This window comes from Anopheles arabiensis, chromosome 3, assembly GCF_016920715.1.
Source record: "Anopheles arabiensis isolate DONGOLA chromosome 3, AaraD3, whole genome shotgun sequence".
NCBI lineage: Eukaryota > Metazoa > Arthropoda > Insecta > Diptera > Culicidae > Anopheles > Anopheles arabiensis.
In genome coordinates, this window is record NC_053518.1 from 8,794,497 (window position 1) to 8,816,016 (window position 21,520).

Sequence of the window (21,520 nt, forward strand, 5' to 3'; positions counted from 1 at the left end):
AGCATACTTTCAGGGGGGATGATGGAAGGGAAGCACGCTCACGGAAAGCACGCTCGATGCTGCAGCAAACTGCCCTTGCGGAGTAACCGTTTAACCGTCATTGCGTTCGGATCGGAGCGGTAGTTTTCCGTTTGACCGCTGACAGTCTCGCTAGCCGCATCGACGTGTCGTCGCGTGTCACGCTGTTCCCAGTGTTGGGGGGGCTTTCTTCTTTGATAGTGTTGGTGTGCCGCCCGTGCCCTCAGTGTAGCGTTTGTCGTAGATAATGCTGCAGTTTGGTGCGTGAGATTTTTCCGTTTTTTTCGTTTGCTTCGTTTGTGTTTGTCTTGTGTAGTTTGTGGACGCGCTTTATGGTGTGACTGATAATTTCGGGGCAGGATGAAAGTTGCCATAGAGATTACCGTGAAGCTGGGCGGTGCTATTTTATGAGGATTATAGGAACGCTCGGCCCAGAACGGTTACTTACTGCAGTGAAGGGGCAGTTGGGCCATAATTTGGGATTAGTTCGAGTGAGAGATAGTCAGTAACGCTGACATTACTTTGAGCTTTACTGAGGCCTATATAAAATGATATAATAAGCAGACAACTTAATTCAATTAATAACCAAAGCAAAGTGTCTGTCAGCCAATTAATTTCCACAAAATCCTGCTACAAACAATAGCGGAAGTGATAGCGTGCATTACCCCAAGCACACATCGTTTCTTGTGGGGCACCACACCACACCTGATAATGCAGACAAGTTTGTTTCCGAACTGCATTTAATCAACCTGCACCGCGTGGTAGCGACTCTACGGGATAACTCCATGTCTGCACATGGCGTAGTAGATCAACCACCAACGCTTTGTGTGATGGTGCAGTGGGCAAACAGCCGGAGCACAAAAGCAGCCCGAAAGTGATGCGACGTCGACGATAAGGTGGAACAAAAAAGTACAAAAACCCTTCCCCAAAACCGTACCACGTGTGCAGCGGTGAGCGTGTGTGCGTGTGTATCGCTGTGTGTTTATGTACGAATTTTGTGGTGCAAAAGCGTCGCGAGAAGCCGAGCAAAGTGAGCGGTGAGCAAAGGAAAAAGTTCAAAGCCAGTGAGTGAGAAGGCACGAGGAAATCGCGGCAAGCAGGCAACACAAAAAGGAGGCCGAGTAAAAAAAACACGAGGCGTATAGCGTAGAACTAGTACGAGAGCAAACGGTTCCACAGACAGTAAGTATTGGTGTTTCGTTCTCGGTACGGTTTGGAGGAAGCAAAAAAAGGGGGTGCAATAGAACGCGAGAAATAGAGAGTGAGAGAGCGGGATACCTTGTTCGTTCTTCTTTGCGCACCAGCAAGCCTACAGCACGGTACGTTCTCACGTGGTCAACCTTACCACACCGCAACACTGTTGCGTGTGTTTAACGCGTCGAGAACTTTTTCACGGCAACGTCACATGGTTGCTTTCTGCAGTCGCGGCCCCGCTTCAGTGTGTGCGTTTTGTGGGCTTTCTTTCTTTTTCTGCTTTGTTTCGCGAACCGCAGCACACACCCGATTTGGCATCAGTCCATTGGCCTCGTCGTCTGGGTTTACACTTTCCCCCGAGGGGGAATACGTCGTGTCTGACCCCCCCCCCTTGCGAACAGTGAACGCGAAACGTAAAACGAGTTCTTTTAGAACACTAGCGGCGTGGTTGTATGTGTGATTTTTTCTCCCTTTTTTCGGCGAACATGCAGCGCGCTTACCGCTAAGTCCGTTCAAGTATCGTGTTTCCCTTTACGGAATGGTTTCTCCCTAAGGAAAAATGGTGGCCTGATTTTGCACACTCGCACGAGTGATGGCTTTTCTACCACTCCTCCAGCTCCTTCACTATTTGCCGTTGATTAACATAAGTGAGAAAATGAGACTTGATTCCGGTCCGTTAGAGCGCAACGTATCGAGAATCAAATTACGGGGCGTCTCCATGGCACCAGGCGCCTCCATTGCGAAGGGAAGGACGTACCCTAAGCGTCGCTTAGCAGGCAGGTCGCTACGTTTGTCGCACAGTACGTGTTTTGAGTTTTGATTTTCAATTGCCCACGCAATAATGCAAGCAAAATAATGGTTATAATACAGCTAAATATTTAATGATTTATGCTTTCCTTACTAATTCGCCAAAAGAAGTGTCACAACGCCACCAATTGCAAATGGAAAAATATGCTGCTTTTACTGCATCGTTTCTATAAGCAGCCGTAAGGTGGATATGAACGTTGAATCAAGAGGGAAAACGTGATTGAATGACAACGAGGGTAATGTAACACAAAAAAAAGATGCTCCTTCACGTGATAGAACGTCGTCGATGCGAGTCAAGAACAAACACACACCAACCAGCTTTCTTTGTCTTTGTTTCCCCGATACGATCGCACGAATCTCCATAATCCCAATCAATCTATTCAAACAGTATCGATCTTTTGACACGTCCTTTCCGCCACTGCCAAGGGTGTGTATCGTAGGGGGGAAAGGGGGTAAAAAAGCGGACACTTTATGCAGGGAGCAACAAGAATCAGATATCAAACAGTGAAGCTTTTTTTCGTTTCGTTTGCATGCATGGAGCAGTACAATGTAATTGAAGCATGCAATACGCCACCTGTAAGTGATGATACTTGTTTTGCAGCAGGTCTTTGAACCTGGTATCTTGTTTGAATCGTGTTACAGAACATAATAGCACATGGCAATTTAATTAAATAAATACAATAACCGTTTGGACATAAGAGAAGAGAAGCTAACTAAAAAAGGCATTCATGCATTGAAACATTCAAAAAGAAAACAAAAACCATAAAAAGGCAAAAGCTTTCAAAAGAAGAAAAACCTTCAATAAAATGATTTATGAGCTTCGCTGGCAAACGGATAGGCCCCTTTTCTGCTTACAGGCGGGTAAGCGTTACTGAGAAGAGAAAGTGTGCCGACAAAACATTCCACTAGATGCTTTTAGCTAATGTGTTTTCCCCTACAAAAAAAGGAAGAAAAATACTTTCATTACTAGAAACAACCAAAAGCGTGAAAAAAAAGCAAACACTCAATCACTCGTTTCCACCATAACGCAGTGTGACTTGGACCAGCGGTAAGCTACTTCGCACCAATTGACGGGAGCATCACATACGCTCTGCTGATCGCAAAATAATTAACCTATAGCAAAATAAACGACTAGAAGTAGGAGGAGCAAGCAACCGTCCGAGCAACGTCGGACCATCGCCAGATTGGCATCATCATGGAGGAGCTTTATTTTTTCGCCCCCCTTTACATCCCATATATTTGTTTTCCTCGTACCAGAAAAATGGTACCGAAACAGCTGAACAAACACATTCGCTTCCTCTCCCGGCAGGTCAGGTGGTGGTGGTAGTAGCGAGCAGGAGGATGTACTTGATTTGTCAACATTTCCGTCCGTCAAGTGGCATCGAGTTTCAGTGGCATTGCAACCCAATGAATGATCAGCAAGAGATGGATTGAAGTCAGGAAGTACGATAAAGCAAACAAAAAAAGAAAACGACGGACTGCGAGTCGACAGACTCATAAGACAATTCCGGGTTCCGGGTGGAAGCAGTTCAATGGGAAGATAAATATAGTTTTCACTTGAATCACATTACCACGTCCACGTGCTGTGTGTTGATTTCCGAAGAGACAGCGGGAAGCGAAGCGAAATCGCAGTCATTTTCTCTGTTCATTAATGAAGCAGGAAATGTGCGCAAAATTGACCATAATTGGAAAACTTCCGGTACGAGCAACTGGTGAAACGGTACTACGATGGCCTTGCAGTGTTCCGTATGAATAAGAGTGTAATTTTTAGACAAGAAAGCACCACCATCACCACGTGGGCGTTTATCTTCCGGGAAGTGCCACTAGGAACGAAAAACCAGGCGGGGAGGACGCACGGGCAAGGGAGAATTATCGATTTTCCCGCTTATCAGCTTGGCAGTGGCCGGAATTGATAATCAGTTTCCTCTCAACCCTACTGCTCCGGTGCTGGCAAAGCTGTACTACATCTACCCACACGTTCGTTCGTTCGTCTCGGCTGGCAGAGATAATAGCATTTTCCAGAACAATTTCCAACACACGACACGATGAGAATCTTGTGTGTTGCGAGAGCAGTGCAGCTTCTGGGCAAGAGCTTATACACCACATCTCGTCGCATCGTGCAGACAAAAGGCGACACATTATCCTGTAGGAGTTATCACGGCTGGGCTGGGTTGTGTGTGTAAGTGTATGTTGCTGGGGAAAATAACCCGCCCAACGACTTGAAAGACGTCTCTGCATCATTTATAGCATACCCGACGCATGCACACCTCCCTGCAACAGAAGTGCCATCAAGACGAACTTTTCCGAGCCGGGTTGTGTACGAACTGGTGCTGCTTTCCTAAGTGTGGTTGACGTTAATAGTACTGCACCTGTGCTCGTGCAAGCCGTACTTGTGTCATACGTGGAGCCACGGTGCGAACGGAGCGCTTCACACGGAGCTGTCAGCACCTCGCTGTGTGTGTAGCACAACTTCTAATTCTATTGCTTACTCCAAAAACTTCATCTCAACTTATCACAACAACCGCGTCTGCCAGGGGGTTCAACCATCTACTGCTAACTTTGAACTCAGCTGAAGGAAGAACCCGCCCGCCGGATGTATGAAAATTCAGTTTACACTTTCTTGTGTTTTGTGCCGTTTTTTTGTTTTGTTTCATACTTTCCCTGTTGCAAACAACAAATAAGGAGTGTGGGCACGGCGCGCAAGAAGTGACGTTCGATTTGAATGACAATGTGTCGAGTGCAAAAACACAAGGGTACAATACAAGCGAGCAAAATGGAAGGATGGACGGACGGGAGGCCCTTCGATAAAATACTTTTCCGACACGTTTTCGCGTAACAGCTTCCCGGAAGTGTTTGCCGCCGGTAGAAAATGAATCAAAATGTAGTAAAAGTTGCAAAATCGAAACCTATTGAAAAGAGGCGCTGGTGGTATGGATGGGCGGAATGGAAAGGCACTTAATCCGCGAGGCGAGCGAAAAGCAGCCGGATAAACAATTTTTCCCCGGTGCTCTATTGTTTATTGTAGGATAATGAGAATTTTATTCCGATCAGCACCACCACCACGCCACAGAGAACGTGTGTTCGGCATGTTTCGACAAGTATTTCTGTCCATCGAACGATGCAATAAATAATGGTTTGTGGGCATATGATGCACGATCACTAGCAGAAAGCTTCAGGCGAATATGATAAATGCGCTCAATAGGACCCGAAACAGGAAAGCACACTGAACAAACACATTTAACTTAGCCCTTGGCGAGCTAAATCACTTGAACTTGAGTTGTTTTTCCCCCTCCTCAAAAAACCACACACCAAAAAGATTTCCTGTTTTTCTTTTCCTCCCAGTTCATTTTCAGTACGGAAATTGTTAAGATGCGTGTTCATAAATTTCACACAGCTGAGTGGAGCTGTGGAGCAAAACGCCGGAAGACAAAAGGAACGCGCGACAGGAGGGGGAGATGTGAAATATTGGCAAAAATTAATTCCATCATATCATGCCCGAACGTTGCGTGCCGGGATAGCATTAGGAAGAAAATGGGTACCCATAAAATAGTGGAAGAAGTTGGCACGGGGCGGTTTTAATAGCATCAGTACCGGACCATTAACCAGCAACCAGCGTCAAGAAGGGAGAAGGAACGCGGGGGAAAAATGAGGAATATTAATAACAAACAGTTGACGCTTGACCGTACTGCATTTAATGGTGGACGAAAGAGAGTTTGTTCGTTGATTGGAGAGAGAGTGCCGTGAACATAAACTTCATCTTACCTTGAAGTGGTAGCACATTGAATTTGATGAATGAATTGATTAGCAGCTTTACGGTTACGGAAAAACAAGCAAACTCTTGTTCACAATCTGTGTTTTTTTCAAATGAGCAACGTTTCACATCATGTGTGACTTCTGCCCAGTAAAAGACACGGCATGTTGTTTTGCAGACAACTGGACACAGGAAACCCAATCGTATCTTTTGATTGAATTTTCAAGCCATCGCCATCGTCGTGTTCGTTGCTGCGGATGGATTCACACAGCGTGGGCGTGAACCCTTTTCCCATTGATTGTGCCAATTGAAATCGTGCCTTCAGCCTGACGGGACAACATAATCGGGCTCATTATCGATGTATCTGCTACATCATCATCATCATCTTCGTATTCAGCACCACCCACACGGTGAACGAATCTCGCGTGGGCCGACCAGAATTGCTACGGCGTTTTATTTAGCAAAGGCTAGCTTTTTTCGATTTCCGGTTCCGGTTGGCGAAGGACGCAGGACGAGGTGTTTGATTTTGTGTCGAATGTCACTAGGGTAAAACCACACCGCGGGCAAATGTGTGTTTTTTTCTTGCCACCTGTGCTTAAGAATAAATCCCCTCGAGAGTATTCAGGCGGACAGAGAGAAACTGGAGGTGGATTTGACAAAACATTCTTCACTCAGCAGGGCTCAAAAAAAAGATCTTTGAGATAGCGAAGGCATTTTCATGTGGGATGGGTTTGTTTGGAGTATGTTTCTACTTGCTGAGCAACACATACACATGAAAAAAAAAAGATGGCAGCAGAAACATAAATCTTACATCACAAAGTTAACGCACACTCTCGGTTGTGTATGCGAGTGTCTGTGCCGGAGGTTTTAACGTGCGTATGGCAGCTTCCGGTACGGACCGCCGCGAGAGGCGAGATTTAACAACATTTTCATCCGACCCGGTCGTCGCCCCCACTTTGAAAGAGTCATACGAACCGTGCGAAGGTTCTCGTTGCAAAGAACACACACAAGAACACGATGACACATCTCACGCGGGCATGCCAAAAGGTGTGCAAAGGTGTGCTGGAAAGGAAAGGACCCACCTCAACGCACGCAGCCTTACGAGCCTGCGGTGCAATACACGTCGTACTCGCAAAGGGCGAAGGAAGCTGTCACTGACAGGATGAAGATTTGCTGCTACGCACTGTGCTACGTGTGTGCGCCTGCTTCTTGCGCTTGCTGTCGGAAACGTTCAAACGTTACCTAGGCTTGTCGTAGGGCTGAAACAGGAAACACCCTCCCCGGTAAGCGTGGTGGTGCGCGATGATTTCGTTATGATTTCGTGCCGGTTTAATGGTACCAAAATACATAACCTTATTTTATGCCCCACGGAACAGTCAATGTAATTGCAAGCTTGTACAAGTTTTACCCTATTTATCCTGACCAAAGTGACTACAGAGTGTCATTTTGATACAGTTTACTCAAAGTCGTCGCGATCGATAAAATTATCCAAACCAACTTATCTTTTTTTCGTGAAATTGGGCGCCTTTGATGCACTTCACACAACATAATTCCTAGGCAGAATAATTAGTTGATTGCCTGTTTTAGCTGAGCTGTTTTTGACCATTTTCTCGCAAAAGTTTGCTGCTGTTAAAATCATACTAATACCCTTGCAAATTCCAAGCCAAAAAGGGTTTGATGTGAAAATTCTTTGAAATTAACCTTATCTACTTCAAAAGCACATGCAGCACCAGGCGGATTCCACGAAGCGTCCAAAGCCTCGTCCGTTAAATTCTGTGTGTAACATCGTTGATTGCATCGAGCAGATTTCGCGTTCATAGTTCATACGGTTTGGATTACACACTAGCAGCAGCAGCAGCGAGCGTTACTTTTCCCTACCTATGGGAAGTTCAGCTCAAAAAAAGGTAGCACACCGTGTAAAACTGAGTGTAGAACTAAATTGCACCAGTGTCAGTAGTGAAGCTCGCTGCTCTCTAAACGCACACCGACAGAGAACATGGGGGAGCATGTGGAACAGTTTTATGATTTTTGCACCGTAAGCTTTTCCGCACTTTTGAGATAGTGGACGGCGGACGGCGGACGAACGGACCCCGCGAGTGGTAAAACAGATAATCATAAACGGGAGGGTTTCATTCCAGGCGTACCCGTGACCCCGTGGTATCGTTCTGTACGACCTTCGCTACTACTCTTCTCATTTCCGGCGAGCCATCCAGAAAATGAGTTTCCCACCAGCCCGTAGTGCCTTCAACCCAGTGACCGTTGCTATATAGAGCAAGATGCGATTTTTTGTTATTTTTCCAGTGCTCCTTTTATACCACCAGTTGATAGTTGGGCCGGAGCGTGGAGGAAGTGTTTATGAATTGCACTACACTAACACGACTTGGGGAACCTTAATTATACTTTACGAGAAGCTTGCTTTACACTACCGTCTAAAGTATGCCTGGAGAGCATCCCGAATGCCGCGGTGGTGGGTGGTGGTGCTCATCGTACCGAATAAAATGAATGTTGCAATAACCGTAAACAGGCGTAATGCGTTTTATTGCGCTCACGTCAAACTTAATATAAAGCGTTCGGTTGTAACGGCGTTCACTAAAACCTTGGTTCCGTGCTGTGCAATATTAACGCCATTTAAGTAATGAATCCTCTTGCTGGGGAGGGCCACGCCGCCACACACGCTGACAAAGTGTCATTCGGATCGAATTGAATTGAGCGTGCGAGGGCAAAACGACGTGATTACAGGACAGACAGCACACAGAGAGCATGAATCACGTTTACACACACACACACACACACACACAAACACACTTTTCCCTTCTAGCGGGTCTGACACAAACATGCTGGACAATTAGATTTTCGACGAATCGTTATTGTCGCCCGCTCGTCCGTGTTTAACGTTTCATCTTTAATGAAAGCTAATTACATTTCACGGACATTCGGCAAACATCTCATTTCATGGACATTCGGCTTGTGTTGTGGGTAAAAGACAGAAAAACATCCACTTTCCTTCGAACTTTCCAGCGACTGGCATCGTTTTATTCATGTTTTACCCAAGTCAAACGTATTTGTGTCTAATTCCAACGCTCCCGAGATTCGATTCACAGCCTCTAACAAAGTCAGAAATAGCCGGCTTACTAATTTTAAGCACAACAAATCGTTCGCTCCCCCATTCCTGAGCCCTGAACTGTGTGATGAAATAAATTAAAATTTATTCCATCCCGTCTTCCCCAGACCTCCCCAGCCAGGTTACCAGTTTGATTGTGCAGAGGCTTTATTGTGCCATTGATGTTTTCGGAAAATCGGCATCGCAAGGCTTCACCAGCGCGTGGCTTTCGTCTATGCTTCCACCAAATCACCTCCCAAATAGCGACACAACTGCCAACACAACGACGTCACTGGCAAACGCGTGGCAACAGCCAACGTTGCTCCATCGCAAAAGCGCTACGGGGATTGCCAAGGAAGTGGGGCTAAAGACTGCGTGAGGAATTAATATCTTAACTCGATTAGGAATTTACGGCCTGCCGGCCAAAGTTTCGTTTCAATACCGGTGGGTGGGGGGGGAGTAAGGCGAAGTCATTCAACTTCCTTCTTTGTGTCGCTACCACTGGGTATTGCATTTGTGGGCGATCATTTTCATCCCAGTTGGGGTTTGGTTCCTACTTCGCTACTTCCTTGTTGACGTTTTCAAGACAGCAGCAGTATCGCTTTGTTCTCTTTTTTTAATTTCCCATTTCTTCCTTACTTCTCTTTCTCTCTCTTTCGCAGCAAAAGGGCACCCGAATGGCACGAATAGCAGACGACAGTGACTTCGAAGCGCTGAAACGACTGGTCGACAATCACGACGGCTGGACGCTGGAGCTGTCCAAATCCGACACCGAGGTGTACACGCGCCCCGTGCCCGGCTGTAACTTCAACATGGTCAAGATCCACACCGAGTTTGCCGACGTCACCGCCGACATCGTGTTCGACGTGCTGCACGATCCCGACTACCGGAAGGTGTGGGACTCGCACATGCTCGCCAGCGAGGAAATCGGCATACTGAACGTCAACAATGACGTCGGTTACTACGCAAGTGAGTGATACCGAGCCCGTCGAAACACACTTCCAGCACTGTTCGCGTTTAATCGCTTGATTAATGATTGCGGGGAAGGGAGTGCAGGCAGGGGAAAGAGGGAAGCTTTTGGTGAAATGTTTCGGGAAAAAGGTGTTGTTATTCGCCCACGGATACGCGAGATAAAGCGTTCGATAACGTACTTGATGGGGCCCATAAACCGAACACGCGCTTATCGGGCTGTTCGTTTCGCTTGTCTGATTTCAGCTTCACGGTGCGGCCAAAGCGGGGAGGGAGGAGACGTAATCCTCTGCAGTTTGGAGGAAGTGATGCTTTCCATTCGACACCCAACGCTCTGTTTTTTTTCTGTTAGCCGGGTGAAGGTCCCATTAAGCTTAACGCTTTTAATACGTCATGAGAGAGTCCCATTTTCACCTCCGCAGCGACGGTGGCGTTATCGGGCCACTTTTTGCCTTCCCATCCCAGAGGTGATTACGCGAGCGGTGAGGTCGTAAAGCCCAATTTCACCGACCATGATCAGACTCGATGACGACCCTGGGCCGCCGCGTCGTGGCCACTTTGCTGGGGAAGCGAGAGATTTGGGGTTGCGAAGCGAAAGCGCACCGTTGCTTTATTTATTCACTTGTACCACATCTTGCGTCAGCCTTTGTATGTGTGAGTGTGTTCGTTGCAAACCAGTTAAACCGACCTTCCTGCACCTCCGAGCTTCCACCCATAAATGGTACCGAATTCGCGGAAGGTTCTAGCGAAGAAGGAAGACTTTACCCGAAACGGGGACTTGTGTAAATTAATTTTTCATAACACCTGTACATTCTCGTGTTTGCGGAAAACATACCAGACACGGGCACAGGTAACGCAGATTTACACACCATTAGCAGGCTGAGTTCCTCCATCTTCATCATATTCGCCCAGCTGGCGTAAGGGTAATAACATTTGCAGCTTATAAGCGAACAGAGCCGGTTATGCTAATGCGGGAAAGCCACGGGTGAAGGTTTTAAGATCAGCGCTCCAAGATCAGCAGGATGTGTAGCTTTTTTGGGCCGGAAAAACATTAGCACAATCCGTTCCACAAACAGACAGGTAATATGACCTACGTCACAGATGACGTTAATGGCGATGTGGTTTAACCTGGGCCGATAATTTGCCAACCACCTGACGGGAAACGTGAAACCCATCGCGAAGTGAAGCTAGGCAAGCTCTGCTTACTACTTACAATTAATTGATCTTTATTTACCACGCAAAACCCCCTCTCAAGCCGTGCTTTAAATTAATTTGAAATTATTACATCGTGCCGAAATTACCCGAGCTAAGCCATAATCACCGAAAAGCGCCGCCCGGGCAAAGTTTCTAAGCTGGAAAAGTTCACGATCGGAACGAAATTTACCACAAGAAATGTAAAACCAGCGCTGCGCGAGAACGAAACTTTTGCACTTGTACTTGCGCCAGCATAAAACTTGCAAACCCCACTCGTTACCATATACTGCACATCCGCTACACAACGAGCCAGCGAAAGCTCTCCCACACAAACCCGAACGATACAAACACAGCACACGGACGAGAACGGTTTTGATTTTCATTCCTTCCGCGAACATCTCCTCGCAGCGTCACACTTTCTCTGCCGATAGAGAGATGGCCCGGCATGTACTTTTACAAGTCTTTTGATTTTGCTTCTTCTCAGCATAAAGATACTAATCAGAAATTCACACACACACACACACACCAGGAGTAAAACAAAACCGGCTCGGTCCCAAAGTCGGTTCAGCTTCTCGTGCCCGGAAGCATGTGTAAATGTGTTCCAACCACCACCACCACCGCCATCAGCCATTTCTGTCACGCCCCGGTAGTGTGTACGATTGAAGTATGTAAATTGGTTTAAACTGCTTGGGATTTTACTTTGCTGCTCGAGACGCATCCTCTTCCCTCCTTCCAGCCGGAAAAACGAACGGATCAGTGAACACCGATAATACGCATCTGTAACAACAACGTTTTGTGAAAAGCACAGCGTTAAGCACCCCGAGCGAGGCAGGTATTTGAGGAAATGGTTCGCATTTGGTACACCGGTAGAGAGTGCTTCATTATTTGTGGAGAAAATTGATGAATGTTCCGATTTGTAAGCAGCCTTAAGGTGCGTCTTAACGCTCTGCTGGTTCGTTGGCTGGTTACAATGATTAGGAATGCCGGAATGTCCTTTAGGACCTAAAGCTAACGTAATGACAGCAAGCAAGCTGTTAAATTGATAGAAATTCTATTTTGTAACCAGGGTAACCGGAAAGCTCTTTCGTTTTTGTCTTTTATCCTGGTCACGTCACCAATTACGAAGGTCTTAAAATCAGCCAAACAGAACGTTTCATTTTGATGTATTTTTCCAGAAGTGTAGAACAAGTTGAACGGAATTTAAACCAACAAAATAGGCAAAGAATGAAAAAATCCTTTATTTTTGATTCCAACGGAAAAAAATCTTGAAAATTTTACCACACACAAAATTATCGCCAAATTTTCAACAGATTTTAGTATCAATTTAATTTAAAACGTTGCAAACCACCCAAAACAGTCTTACCCTACTAAGCCTTAACCATTTTAATCCACCATAATGCTACGCAAAGCCGGGACGGCGGTTGAAGCTGTCTTCAAAACCCTCCAAAACGATTGAAAAATCATTTCCCCTGAGACCAAGAAGGCCGCGTGTAAGTTGATTGGGATGCCTCACTTATCCCTACTTTGAAGCAATCTTTCGATGACCCGGCAAAGCGTTCGGGCAATGCCCTCGGAAAAAGGTTGTTGAGAATATTGTTTAATATTGTAGCCGGTAAGCTTTCATCCGGGCAAGCCCACGGAAAAGTAGACCCGCTTGCTTCCCTAATCTGTGTGCCCGTCGAACCGCTGTGTGTTGTGCTTGATTATTTTCGAACACAAACGATCGTGTCGTCCGATGAGACAAATGGGGTGATGAAAATGTTATCTTCTTCCCCCGTTTTGGTGTGCCCTGATTTTGAAGGATAATCGTGAAACGTAGATCCAATGACAACGACCGACGACCCGTTGGTTGTGCAGCAAATATAGGCAGCAAGAGGAAATGGAGCAAAGCTGGACTACGATTCAACAAGGAAACGAGGGTAAATGGGAAACATTCCAGCAATCGGGCGGTTTCCTGGACCAAGGCTTTCCACACCGCCCCAAAAAGGGAGACTAAAAATAACGCAATACCTAACCGCACTTCGCTAGAAGAGCTAAAGATAAAACACAGGCACGATCTTAATTGAAACCAGTGGCGCGCTTCGTTACCGGTCGCGAACCAGCGTGAAGTTTACTTTAGCCTTGCCCATCCTTCCTCCCATACGGCTTATCTCTCTTCTTCCGCTTCTGTGGCTGGATTTTGCCTTTTTTTTATCCTACGAAACTTTCAAGAATGCTTGCGGCGGCTAGCCTTGTGCTTTTCGCACAACACCACTCCAATCTATATATTGTTACCGCTTTGGGAGGGATTTAACAAGCGAACATGAAACATCATGCCTAGGAAATATGGTACCGGGGAAATGCTACACGAAACGGCACTTTTTTGCTGGTGTGCCCGGGACAAGCGTGCCCGTGTTTCTTGTAAGTGCGGGTATTGTTTTTTGTTGTTGCTGTGCGTGTGTTTGTTTTGTGCGTGTGCCACACGGCGGAACCGAAAGGACATTATTTACGGTATAAAATTACTCGTCTTGTTAGCCAGAAACTGAGCATGATTGATCCGTTACATGCTTTTTGCTGATGGCTGTGAAGCAATTTAAGAGTGCCGGGGAATTCTCACAAACCGCCAAGGCTGTAGAAGAAACACATAATGAGGAACAAGCTAGGATGATTGTCATAATAAGGTTTTGAAAAACAATTTCTCGGGATGTAACTCGAGGTAAATAAAGAAACTGATATTGGTAAGCTGAATTTTGCACTGTATTTATACAGCTTGAAGCAGTTTTAGTAAATAGAATATGTTCATACCATCTCCTTATCAAATATAACCTTGAAGGATAATATTACTTTCGGCAATAATGATTACAGTTGATTTAATTCCATCAAACGCATCGCATGAGTATGTGGAAGTAATCAGAAGGCTTTCCTAAAAGCTGCTCTTTCTGGAGCCTTTCCATGCAACGCACCGATTTATTCCATCACAGTGACACACGTACACAGTAACTATGATACAAACATTTCGAGTGGATTTAACCCTTACGCATCTTCACTTTACACTCCTTCTTGCAAGCCAATTTTCCCTCTCGCTTGATCAAGCGGCCATCGCAAAGGTTTCTCGTAAACCGATTAATGGAGCAGAATATTCTTGGAACCGCTCAAATCTAATAACATCATCCTCCCCCTCCGGATGAAGCAGGGTCAAAAGCGGGAGGTTTCGCTGGTTGAGCTGAGCCGACCGACCCCACTAGTCCGGCCTGGGCGCTAAGGAGAGGGCTGCTAAGGGATGCGAAACCCAACGAAAACCACAAATTGAATTTACAGCCACATAGCATTGCAGCAGTGTACGACGGGCAATCGACGCTATATTACACAGCGACTCAGACGTGTGGTGGTTTGTGGCTGCTGTTCAAATTTTCCCGCTGATGCTGCTGGTTTTGGTAGCAGCATTTTGAAATGTGCCGCAGGGACATAAACGAAGGAAGCAACCAAAAGAAGATGAGCTTTTTTGGGGGACGGTATGCAAAACCACGACTAAATTTCCTCTCCACTGTGCTAATTGATCTTTCGGGGGAGAAAGATTCTTGCCAAGATAAAACGGCTTTCCCTCCCCTAGAAAAGCAACTATAAAGCTGTCGTCTGGGTCTGGGTTTGGGTAGCTGCTTGATTTCAAGGTCAAAGTTCAAACTGTACATCCGAGCATATTAAAAAGTAAAAACAAAAAACAAATGCCAATCTTTCAGCGAAATAAAATTAACAAACATAAGCGAATAAAGATTGATACTTTTTGCTTAACACTCAATCGCCCGCTTCAATACCGAAGCCCCCGCAGGGAGTTTCTGTTATTTAATACAAAACACTCGCCAAAGAAAAGCAGAGGAGCAAAAAACAAACTGTTTCTCCGTCTTTCGTGTTTCGAACTTTCGAACATCCTTCGAGGTGCGATACACAGACGTCCGCGCTCCGGGGGGCCTCATATTTCATGCACACCAGTGGATTAGCATCGGTTTCATGAATTTCTCTCGTGTTCTTCTGTGTATGGCGATGATGCATCATCCATGGTAGGGAAAGGGACAGCGCGGGTTTCTTTTCGCATAAAATGTGGAATAATATCGTTTGATTACTCTATTAGCATACTAAACCCCGCATGACTCGATATTATTCATACCAGCTCGAGCGATAGTAAAAAGACACATGAGCAGGAGATGAGCAAGTGTGTTTTTCCTGCATTTTCCCATCCATAATACAATTCTAATAAGCTTTATTATACAGCGCAATTATTGCTCCAGACTTAGAAAATCCCAATCTATTCTCCTTTTTGCTGCTTCGGAATTACAACTTAAGGTTAACAACATCAAATCATCAAAACGTTGGAAGTACGGTTCCTCCAGAAGTTCGTTTCCCATCACGGCAAAGTAACGAGCCGAACGAGCCCGCCCAGGAACATATACATTTCCCTGCGGGATGTTTCTCAAACTGAAATAAAAAAGTTAAACTTCCGCATGTCGTAATTTAAACATAAAGCTGAAAACTTTGTCAATAAAGCATTACACTTTTGCCATTTCCCCCGAGAGGTGACAGAGACAGGACAGCAGTCACTTTAGCACTTACGGAGTCGTTGTAGTCGACAGGGGAACTTCCGACTCCAGAATGATACGTTCAAATATAACATGGTGAAACAGATTTTTACGAACCATCTATCTAATGGTGTCGTTGCCATTTCACGCACAAAATTGATGTAATGCTCCATTAATACAGTTTTCTTTAAATCATCTGGTAAAGGCAAACCTCGTTCAACCCACTATCAACACACTTCAACGCTGCGAAATGCGTGTGATCAAGTATTTAAGCCAGGCTCCCGCGGCACTCATTTACAGGGTTTGGCCAAAAAAATCTCAACCATGTTTTTAACCATTTAACAATATTTACCCTGCTGCGGTATGCGCGGCGCCCTTCGACATGCTTCGAAGAAAGCCACTTGAAGAATGACTCGCCGAACGAGCTGCTGCTGCTGCTGCTGGGTAGAATGTAATGGCGCGCGGTAGGCTCTAGCACCAGGCAAGGGGCTTGAAAAACATTTTACGAGTTTATTAAACCTCGATATAGCGTGCCTCGGCGTTGCGGTGCCTTGGGGCCTATCGTCGGTGTTTATTTGTGCTTAGGGGGAGGGACTCACCCATTTTTTGCACCATTCTTCGCCACAGCCGCTGGAGCAGCAAGTGAGGCAAGGTGAAGAATGTTGAAGTGAAGGCCGATCGCATGCATTAAATACTTGGCATTTTAATGGTGCCATCGAAGAAGTATGTAGCTTTGGAGGGTAGGGTTGTAATACTTCTCGCTAAATTTATCGTTTACTTTAGCATGTTTTAGGAAAGGCGTAAAGAAATAGCTTCAGCGAGTAATCAAACTTGACAAAGCTTTGTACACACTCCACACCTCAAAAATCAATACTGCACCAGCGACGATCAATATGCAATTAGCTTTAATGAAGGGCAAACATTCACACCCACACACACCGAAAGTTCATTAAAATCATCGCAATGTTTACCGACAGTAAACGGCATTGGTGAGGGCTAATAAAACCGCCCAATATTCACCCGAATGTATGGTTTATTCGCTCACGTGAAAAGCACGCTCCAAGCGCTGCAACATTCAAACCCACCCTCTGCCGTTAAAACCGATTTTGTTTTATTTTTGCAACTTGACTTTTCACCTTCGGCCCCCGCTCGCAGTGCATTTTGTGGTGCTTTTTCCCTCATGCTCTGTGTACTGTATTGAATTACGTGAATTAGCATTTTCCCTATGCCCGACACGGCAGGGAAGCATGGAAGAATGCAAACAGGGACGTGTTCCTATGCCACAGTAAATTCATGTTTCATTCATGGTTCATAAAAACACACCGATTGTCTGAACTTTCTGGCTCACATCATAGGTTGTGCTTGTACTTTTTGTTGCACCTAAAACACTCCATATAGTCTTCTGTGGTGGTGCAACGCTGTGATGGATTTTTTTTTTGCTGCTGGAATGTTAAAAAAAGACCATATCAATATTGCGAATTTATGAATATGGAGCAATTCCAATGGTTTCAATGCACGGGCCAGTATAAACGCGACCAAAAGGACATCAAAACATGTTTGTTTAAAAAACGACACTGAGTACATATTTCACAGGCACTTTTCGGTGAAATTTAACAAACACTGCCGCGCTAACAAGAATCTATTGCAGTTTCCATTATTCGAGCGCTGCAAAAGCACTTATTTATGCCATCGCCGATGGTTAAATATACATTGCTTTGTATTTTTAGCCTCCACAGCACGCCACACTCCATCCTTCATACGCGTGCTCATTTTGCATTTGGATGCAAATTGAAACGCTTTCTTCTGGTGTGTTTTACCTTCGCTTCGTATGAACAGCAGAACAACGCTACATTTGCGATGCAAAGTGAATTCGTTTCGATGAACGAAGCTCGTACCACAACTGTTACTGCGTCTCCCGTTACACATGGTGTATCGTTTTGAAACGATGCGAGAAGAGAGGAAAGCAAAACGAAAACAAAGCTTGTATGGTGAATAATTTTCCGTTTTTTTATTGCTCCCCCCCTCCCTCTGATAGTGTCCTGTCCACCGCCTCTCAAGCCACGAGACTTTGTGCTGCAACGATCGTGGCTCGACACCGGGCCCCAAGGCGAACAGATGCTCCTTTCACGCTCGGTCCCCCACAAGAACTATCCTCCCAAGAAGGGTTACGTACGGTAGGTACAATATTTGCACAAAACGCTCGTGTCGCTCTTATGTTGTCTGTCGCGTTCTAATGGTTCACCTTTTTGCTAATTAATTTCCCCCTTCCATTCTGTTTGCCATCCCAGCGCGATGTCGTACATTACCGGATTCGTACTGCGAACGAACGAAAACTCAAAGACTGGCTGTATACTTAAGTACGTGGCGCACTGTGACCCGCAAGGTACGCTGCCGCCCTGGCTCGTGAACAAGGTAACGCACACGCTCGGACCGCGCATGGTAAAGGATCTCAAGAAGGCGGCCCTCGGGTACCCGGGCTGGAAGCTGACGCAGCCCCATCTGCGGAAACCCTGGCGCTTTCCGGAGGAGATTCGCTGTCCACGGATATCGATCGATGATGTAAGTGAGAGAAAAACACGTAAAAAGATGTCCCATTAGAGTAAATTAATGATTATTCTTTTTGTTTCCTCTGCACAGTGTCTCGATACGGTAACAGTTCCACTCGCGCTACCACCTGCAGCTACAGTTTCCAGCCCGAAAAGTGCTCCCAGCCAACAGCAGTCACCCAGCACACCGCAACCTCCAGCACAGCGAAAGCTACCCCAGCTGAAAACGCAAACCAACGGTCGCGTGCTGCCGATACTGCACAAAAAGGCCCAATCGACACCGTCCTCGCCCGTGGTGGAGGAGGCCAAATTCCCCAAGCGAGACGATCTGAAGGAGCTGCTGGAGGAGAAGCGCAAGGACGAGAAGAAAAAGCAGAAAGATGCCAAGGAACCCAAGGGCAAGGACGGAAAGGAGGGCCTGAAAAGCAGCAAAGAGCTGGAAAAGGAGGCAAAGGCGGCGGCCAAGGAGAGCAAAAAGCTTAGCAAAGCGGCGGCCAAGGAGGCGGCCGCTGCCGAGAGCGCACTGGCCAAGAAGGAGAAAAAGGAAAAGGGTCTCACCAAGCGGAGGTCGTTGTTGAATTTGAAGTTTTAGTTAGTTGTAGTTGGAAAGCGGGCTAGAATGTTGAAGGGTTTAGGTTTGTTGGAATGGAGTGGCAGGCTATCAGTATTATGCATCGAAACGGGAACGACGGAGGAATGTATGTACAATCGTATGTAAAATCAATCAATCGCCCGACGTGAAAGCGCTCCTTCCTTAAGCAGCAGAAGGGAGGAATTCGAAAAATGAAACAAAATACAATAATCGAACGATACGAGCACGGAAGAACGTTTTGAAAGCTTTCGTGAAAAACAAATCTACGAGATTTTTAAAACCAACAACTGAAAACGAGTAGAGAAGTGTTTACCTTGGCAGAAGCAAGGTCGGTTGTATCTTTACCTTAGCGATCATCTTTTGCGATCAGATTTATGCACGTACCCTACACCATTAAATAGATCTAATCTAATGGAGAAGTAATTGAAGAAGCTTACTTGTATCCCAATTAGTGCAGCATCGTGTTTTATTTATTGCTTTTAGCTGCTTTCCTTATTCATTTAACACAATGTACGTAATACTCATGAAATTATTACTAAAAGCATTACATTTGGGACATTATTGCTTTTTTCGCGATAATTTGAATGATTTTGATAACTCTTTAAACTAAAATCCACCTTCAAAGCATCGATTTTAAGTTACAAAACAAAGTGTGCTCGTCTGGTCATTTACATTATCTCAACTCCAATATCAATGCTTCTCCAAACTTTGATGTAAATAAAGGTCAATAGCGACTAGATATCTAACACAACATAAGAACTTCCTCTTCTCCACAGGAGTAAACCGTAAACTGTAAATGTGTTGTTAGAACCGTGTTGTTGAGGATAGAGGTAGTAGTAGTAGTGTAAACTGTACATCTTGTTTGAAAAATGAACCACAAACGAACATAAACCAAACAGCCATCGGAAACAACGTGATAACATACTTAGAGAAAAGCCTAGTCGCACACCGTTACACCGTTACATATGGGTGAACGCGTTACGAATATGTGCTATATACTAACAAAAAAATCTGTACTAAACCTTCTAAACCTGTGTACTGTGGTACTGAGTGAGACAATTCGCAGTTGATGTTACGAAAAAGAAAAAAAAAAGACGAACCTTTAAAGGGCAGACGAATAGAAGAGCCCGGTGCGGATGGTTTATAGATAGCCAAACAGCAAATCGAGGCGCGAAAGACAATTAGTGCGTAAGACTTTTCAACTACCGCTACACCATACAAATTACAATGAAACTGTAAGTCTCCCCCTCCCTTTCCTGTGGCCTTTCTTCCCACTTTCTTCAAATTGTAAGAAATAACTTTATGAGAATAACACACACAGAAAAACCTATCAGACTTGTAGACTGTAAGTAAAACAATATGGGAGGAAATAAAACCCTAGCTAGGAGCTAACCAATGATGAAAACATAGAGTATAAGACAAACAGGAGCGGGTGAATCAGAGAGGTAGAGAGGAAGAGACTCACACACAGAGTTTTATCAAAGACGAACCAATTACTGTCGCGTTGTGATTAGTAAGAGCGATACCTACACAGAAGAAGTTGTAAATAATTTCGCCTAATCTGGAGTCGATTGTGTTGCGATTGAGGGTGCATCTTGCTTTGCCTCGGAATAGTAGTTCGCAACAATTACATGATCTTAGCGCAACGGAGTCAATCAAATTCGCACTTCCCATTCGCTGGTGTGCAGGTGTGCAGGCCTCATTGAACTACACTAACATTAGCCAAACAAAATGCAGATTGTTCCCCGCCCTTTTTGCTACCATCTCTGGAACTATCTCTTTCCAATCAATGGACACAGTTTTTAATTGTAAGTGTATGTAAGTGTAAGTGTGTGTAAGTGCGTGTGCTGTATGTATGTCAGTTGGTAAAGTTATGTATTTTTCGTGTGAAGGGTTTACGCCACTCATTGTAATGGTTGATTAGCAGCAGCAGACTGACTGACTGACCGTAGAGTGTGTGACATTAGTGGAGGGTATAGGCGGATGAGTGGGTGCACCTGTATACCGGAAGGGGGGATTTTTTGGGTGGGCTCGATCCTAGGCGCACAACAAGGAAACCCCCATTTGCTGTGTAATTACGTTGAAGTTGTAGGTTGTTGAAATAAAATCAGTCAAAAGCCGATTGTGTTGAATTGAACTTCGTTATGCGCTCAGATTGCTTACAACGACATGATGACCAAGACTGTTGAAACATATTATGCTCTCTCGCTTACACTGATTGTATCTGAAATGTGCTCATAATCCTCAGCCATGGACAAAGCACCACAGAACGCTCCCAATCAGAACAAATATGCGAAACGCCAGTTGTCGCGCTGTTAATGACCCTGCACAGCAAACACAAATAAGGCTGGCAAGCAAACAAACGCTGGATGAATATTTCATCCAAAAGCGTCGCCGCCAGAGCGCGGCTGAACTGGTTTGCTGGGTGGTGACTGCACCAAAGAACTATGGCGTTTGAGGGACCCACCTCAGAGCTGCTATATACCTTTCGTCGTCAGCAACAGCCATTTATTACCGCGCATGTTGTTAAATCATTCTACGTTCACCCTATTTCACTCAAGTGCCACGTGCCTTTGGGGACTAATATGCAAAATGGATGTCCAGTCGTGAGCTCGGCGAAATGGGTAAGTTGTTGCAAAAAGACGAACAGAGACATTCGACAATTTGCATTCCGATGAGTTACTAATTACATCAAAATTGCTCATTCGCTTTGCAAAACATTCCAAGGATATCTGGATTTCCCCGGTACAATGCGAGCCGTATGTTTGATATCGACATGTCCCATATCATCATACATCA

The 21,520-nt window shown here is 45.3% G+C and overlaps 2 protein-coding genes across 2 annotated transcripts in view; one reads left to right on the top strand and one right to left on the bottom strand.

The window, feature by feature from the left end:
* Nucleotides 1-21,520, bottom strand: part of LOC120901436 (phosphoglucomutase-2) — a 52,898-nt gene that overhangs the window by 13,087 nt on the left and 18,291 nt on the right. The window lies entirely within an intron of this gene.
* On the top strand, nt 67-20,858 carry LOC120901440 (START domain-containing protein 10-like). Its single transcript, XM_040309396.1, has 5 exons — nt 67-1,200; nt 9,533-9,839; nt 17,619-17,757; nt 17,872-18,142; nt 18,221-20,858. The coding sequence occupies exons 2-5, from the start codon at nt 9,548-9,550 to the stop codon at nt 18,719-18,721; spliced, it is 1,203 nt and encodes a 400-aa protein (XP_040165330.1). The 5' UTR covers nt 67-1,200; nt 9,533-9,547; the 3' UTR covers nt 18,722-20,858.